This window comes from Trichosurus vulpecula, chromosome 4, assembly GCF_011100635.1.
Source record: "Trichosurus vulpecula isolate mTriVul1 chromosome 4, mTriVul1.pri, whole genome shotgun sequence".
Taxonomy (NCBI): Eukaryota; Metazoa; Chordata; class Mammalia; order Diprotodontia; family Phalangeridae; genus Trichosurus; species Trichosurus vulpecula.
The window spans coordinates 139,505,774-139,511,773 of NC_050576.1; the positions used below are offsets into that span (position 1 = coordinate 139,505,774).

At 36.0% G+C, this 6,000-nt stretch overlaps 2 protein-coding genes across 3 annotated transcripts in view; one reads left to right on the plus strand and one right to left on the minus strand.

Moving 5' to 3' along the window:
- Positions 1–6,000, plus strand: part of OPN3 (opsin 3) — a 101,409-nt gene that overhangs the window by 94,877 nt on the left and 532 nt on the right. Inside the window, exons 6-7 of the mRNA XM_036756762.1 lie at positions 1,502–1,531; positions 5,953–6,000. The exon at positions 5,953–6,000 is cut by the window's right edge and continues 532 nt beyond it. Coding sequence (XP_036612657.1) covers positions 1,502–1,531; positions 5,953–5,994 — 72 coding nt within the window. The 3' untranslated portion in view covers positions 5,995–6,000. The remainder of the gene's footprint in view (positions 1–1,501; positions 1,532–5,952) is intronic.
- The window catches only part of KMO (kynurenine 3-monooxygenase), a 56,230-nt gene that overhangs the window by 30,241 nt on the left and 19,989 nt on the right, over positions 1–6,000 (minus strand). For both annotated transcript variants that reach the window (XM_036756760.1, XM_036756761.1), the window contains exons 5-6: positions 1,789–1,837; positions 1,002–1,089 (exon numbers count right to left, since the gene is read on the minus strand). In XM_036756760.1, the coding sequence (XP_036612655.1) occupies positions 1,002–1,089; positions 1,789–1,837 (137 nt within the window). The remainder of the gene's footprint in view (positions 1–1,001; positions 1,090–1,788; positions 1,838–6,000) is intronic.

Below are 6,000 nucleotides of genomic sequence, written 5' to 3' on the forward strand. Positions count from 1 at the left end.
GACTCATGTTATAATCCAGGTGTGAGGTAATAAGGACATACACTAGGATAATGGCAGTGGAAATGAAAAGGAAGGGACAGAAAGGAGAAACATAAAGAAGAAAGAATGAGTAGTATTTGTTAACAGACTAGAGATGAAGAGAGAGGACAGAGTAAAGGATGAGACTATACTTAAAGGACAGGATGAGGAAGAAATGGAATCAGTGAAGGAAAGATACAAAATAGCTCAAGAAGTAGGAAGAAAACAGAACAGCATGTAGTAAAGAGAGGGTTGGACTTGGACAAAGGACGACCCCAGCTCAATACAACCTCTGACACTTACTAGAAATTCTTGGTTAAGCATTTAACTTCCTTAAATTCCAGTTTCCTCCTTGTAAAATACAGACAAGTAAGTACTTGTGGTACCTACTTAACAAGCTTGTTTGTTGTCAAGATTAAATGAGATTCTATGTGTAAAGCCCTTCAGAAACCTTAAACTGCTACACAAATGGCAGCTATTATTATTGTTGTTATTGTGACTGTTGTTGTTAGAGTACAGAAATTTTATGGCAGAGGGAGACAGTATTTTAAGAAAGATGGGGGGATCACTCAGTGTCAAATGCTACAGAGAGGTCAAGGAAGATGAAGACAGAGAAAAAGATCACTGGATTTGTCCAGTCTCCTAATATACTTTCTCCAGTAGCTATTTTTAAAAGTTAGTTCCTATCCCAGCAGATCTCAAGTGCAAGCTAAACTAATTAGATAACTGAGATGGTGCAAACATGACGTTGAACATTAAGGAAGACACTGAAAATTTCATCTGGTTCAAAGGTACTTTTGGAGGCCTCTACACTTTCTTCAAGCTCTAAAATTTTACCTCTTAAGAAAGGAAAACATTTTCAATGAATATTTTCCAAGATAATTATTTAAGCCTTTTAAAAATTATTAATCAAAGGATAATTCTCCACCTCCTAATCTTTCCTCTCTAGTGCTTTATGAGGACTGTTGGCTGTGATTAATTACCCAAGGAGAGTGACTATGCCTTCTTCAGGTTTACAATTCAACAACTTGTGGCCAAAGTGCACCTTTGCAGTGGGATATTTTTCAACAGCTGGAGAACAAACAGAAAAAGAACATGTGGAGATGTATTTTAAATTCTCTTTTATACCGAATTCAAGAAAAGTTGAGGTTTTCATTTAATGTTTAATCTTGTACAATGACTTATTGACAACATTCAAATTAATTGGTTTCATATCATTCCTACTTGACATCATTTCCCAATATCATTCTGGTATCAAAACTTTAAATAAGTATAAACTTGTCTTCTTTCTGCTCATTCCCATATTAAAAGATTTTTAAATCCAATCCCATTTGTTTAAGTCTCATATACCTGAATGAAGGGCACACTGGGAAATAAGAATCAGCTAGATCATGTTATAATACGTCAATTGTGTAAGTACTCATGAGTTAGTTATACCTCAATTACTCACATACTTATTTGTCTTTTTATCTGTTTTGAACAGCTCTACTGCCAGGGAGGCTTTAAACTCAAGGTAATATAACTTAATATTTTAGATTGTTTCTGTATCAGGTATTCATCATGTAGTAGAAAATCAACCAGTCACCAAGCATTTATTAAGCACTGACTATGTACCAGGCACGGTGCAAAATGCTATGGATACAAAGAATCTGGCAACCAGGCAAACTCCAATTAGAATGTCAAGTTTGCTCTATCAGTCCCAAACATCATAGTAACACAACAATGCAAAAAGGTGAATAAGGTTTCATTAAATAAAGATGTTAGACTTACCAGTCAATAGGTCCTTATTTAGATGTTCTCTACTTATAGAAAGAATATACTGTGGAAAAAAATGGAATTTGAAAGCATCATTTAGGGAGAATGTAAAAATATACTTCTGAACTATGGGACAATTTTTCTGCTATAGGTAGTTCAATAATCAATAAGCATGGTAGCATTTTTTTTAAAATATTCAACCTAAATTTATGATTTTTATTCTTTATTTATTTTTTATTAAGATTTGTGATTGGAAAAATCAAACCCTTCTCTTTTAGAATTTAGCAGTGTTTTCACAAAAATAGGGGAGATAATCCAATTATGAAGTATTTTTTCACTTAGTGCCTAGTACATTTCCTTGCACAAACTAGATTCACTCAATAAATGTTTGCTTCACTGAACTAAATCGGATCATCCTATTCAGCTGTTTTGGGAATCTCTTGAACTCCTACATACCCCTATGCAATTCTACATAGGAATAGGCTCTGGACCTGTGATTGCACTGGTACAGAAAACTCCTAGGTAAGGAAACTCCCTCTACTTATTCCAAAAATACTGTTATTATTCAAAAACAACTTTGGAACTCCTCTTTGTCATTGCTGCCACACCCAGCAACAGAGACGCCAACGCAAGAAAATTAGCCATATCATTCTTTTAGACTCATATGCTGGTTTTAACCCAAAACAGTAGTGTCCAACTTGATTGCTAACTCTATCAACCAGATTCATCCCTGAATGCATTTTGGCTATTTCCAAAAATAAAATCAACCTTAAAAGGACAAAAATTTGCCAGCATTAAGTACCACCCCAAAACTTCTCAAAGGTGCTTTGAATTGGACAACACACACACACACACACACACACACACACACACACACACACACACACACACACAGAGGCACATTTATTTAAAAGCAAAAAGTCACATTAGCTTATTGTTATACCTCAAATAGAGTAAATCATATATGCAACAAACCTAGAGGTATGTTAATTAAAAATAATGTTAGGTGGAAATTGCTAATTAGAAGAAAGAATATTTTATAAGAATAACCTAGGGGCTAGGGCTAAGAAAATCCCTGGCCAACCCCCCACACCCCAACTCCCAATACACTCATACATTGCAGCACTGTTTAGTTAGTTACAAGCACTGTTAGTATTCAGAATTCTGCCCCATCCTCCCACCTCTGGATCTTTCTCACCTGCCTGACAAAGAAAGGTGTCTGCAATCCTACGATTAGAGAATCATTCATTTAGGTTGAGGTATGTTCAGTGCTAGATACCATCTTTTTTTTTTTTTTTTTTTGCTTTTCATCAGGGCAATTGGGGTTAAGTGACTTGCCCAAGGTCACACAGCTAGTAAGTGTGTGTCAAGTGTCTGAGGCTGGGTTTGAACTCAGGTCCTCCCGACTCCAGGGCCAGTGCTCTACTCACTGAGCCACCTAGCTGCCCCATGGTACCATCTTTAAAATGCAGTTAGCCTTGTCATTTTTAATTTGATGTGATTCTGTTTATTTTTAGATCACAGAATTAAAGAATCTCAGCGCTAGAATGAATCTTAGAGATAATCTAAATCTATCTCAGTTTGCAAAACATTAAGCCCCGGAGAGCTTATATGGCTTTCTTAAGATTAGAAGTCATGTCTCCTAATGCCCCTTTTCCCTCCCCACTCTCACTCCTTTGAATTAGCTAAGAGCTAGGACCCCAAAAGAGTCAGAATTTTCATGTGAGAGGAGTATAAGGCACCCCCTCATGAGAATAAGGATGTACCTAGTTGGGGAATGAAGAGGGTGGAAGGGTTTAGGATAGTTGGGGAACAACATGAGAGCACTGGGAATCTTGAGTAATGACAGAGGGCATAGAAAGAGAAAGTGTGAAGACATGAAAGACAAACTTTACACAGGTCATAGTTATTTGCAAGCGAAACACACTGGTGTTTCTGGACTGGACTGGAAGGTAAGAATCAGAAATTTCAACAAAATTGATTCACCCTAAGTGCATAAAATGCCAAATTAAGAGAAATGTTCATACCTTTTAAGAGATACCAATATAGCTAATTAGGAAGTCCATGATGTATCATAAAGCAAAAATCTGAATTAACAACTTAGTCTCTAAATAGCTTGGTCCTGCTGGGAATAAAAAAAGAAGCTTCTTATCACCTTGCTAAAATTCACAAAAATATTATTCTGCTCTGTACCCCTGGTGTCTGATATGCTGATTGTTATATGCCATATTGTTATATGCAATGCAACAGAACCCAGAAATGTTATTTTAGTATATCAGGAAGCATTTCAATGAATAGGAAGAATTTAAATATTCCTTCTTGTTCAGAGAGCATATAGATGATTTTACATCTAGGTGCATACTTTGTCACATCCATAAAACCATAGGTTTTTTCAGGAATCCCAACAGATCATCTTGGTCATCCTCTCTCCCTCACCAACTTTCATATGCAACTATCACTAAAAGAGAAAGTTGGTTTATTCTTTTCTTAACTAAAATTAACCAAAGGTAAAATAAAATTCCTCAAGTCTCATTTCCCTAATGCTAATCTAACATAATAGTGGTACTGTAAATAGCAAGTACATGAGTAATAATAAATTAGCTTGAAGATTTTTTTGAATTACCTGTAAGAAACAATATCTACAAGTGATTTACGGAATCACTTCAGGAGATAAGTTTAACTCTTGCTTTCAAGTTATTTATATTGGAACAACTTCTAATGTGGTGCCAGATTCAGAAAGGAACAATGGGGAAAATGGCAAGATTCCAAGCAATTCTAGATTGAATAACAGAATGAAACTAAATGTTTTCAGCTTCAGTGGTTAGGGCTTCATGAAAAAAAAACCCACCTATATTGAGGGGTAGGACTTTTTTTTCTAATCTGAAACTCACTTTCTGCACTGCCCCTAACTCTGCCCTGCAACCTACCCCTCACCCTCTCCACATATACTTAACTACATTCTTTAAATACTTTCTCACATGTCTGGAAGAACTTCAGTATGAAATATGTACTTTTCTCTCCCCTCTCCCTAGCTGAATCCCACCCATTCTTCAAGGCCTAGGGCCTGTTGGTATTAAAAGACTTTAGATTTAGAACTGGAAGGAACTTTTAAGGTTATCTGGTCTAAAGTCCTTTGTGGAGCCTTCCCTGACAGCTTCAACTTTCTTCCTTTCTAAACTTTGGCAATCTTCATTGGTATTTCCTAATTGAAAGTTTGATTATATATGGTCATGTTTTCAAGTAGTTCCACAAGTGGAAATCATATGACTCTACAGGATGTGATGGTATGTTCCCTGAAGGCAAAGATGGTGTCTTATACTTCTAATGCACTTAGCCCAGTAGTGAAGATAGTAAGTGCCCAAACAATGATTGATTATAACATAATGTTATCTGAAACCTAAACTAGTTGATCTTCCTCTCTCTTCTTCCTCTCCCCACCTTCTTCCTGTGAAGGTGTCAACATGATGCCAAAACCTTTAATTCTGTAGGAAGAAAAAAAACCCCACAATTGGATAACAGGGGATTCAAGCAAAACAAAAAAAAGCAACTTGGCATGCTAAATATCTGAATTTTTCATTTTTCTGTGGGTTTCATTATTATATGTACCCATAGATTTTGCTTCCTTGAGGGTACCACCACTGACTAAAAATAAGGAAAAATGACAGAACTCTATCTAACAAAAGTCAGAACCAGAGGAAAAGCAGGATTGCCCAACTTTGGCTGTTGGTCTTTGGAAAAAAAAAGAACTTTTCTGTGTGAAAATTAAGAGGGTTGGGGTTTCTAGTTTGCTGAAAGACATTTTGCTTTCCCAAGGAAGCAAATTCAGAAAGTGTAATTAGATAAGGAAACCCTTCTTTTGAGCTCAATATGCTACTGTATGAAGTTAACAAGTAAAAAAAGAAAACCACATGAAAGCTAAGCAAAAAGGAGAAATGGAAATCTGATTTTGGTTTTTAAAAACTACATAGTACCATCTGGATGCTGTTTTCTCTTTTAGAAACCGTTGCAGGCGAGAGGGAAACGGTTCTACTCTATTTCTCAAAGCTGAAATGCAAATCAATTGTAGTCAAGTTATTTTTGAAGGGAAATGAAAAAAATCAGCCTACTAGAAATGCTTTTGTTCTTCAGCACTGAATGAGTAGATAGGTATTTATTATCTTTTTCTCCTTTTCTCTGCAGAGTACATTTGCATCAATGAAGGATTCAGAGAAGCTGAAATAAAGCCTG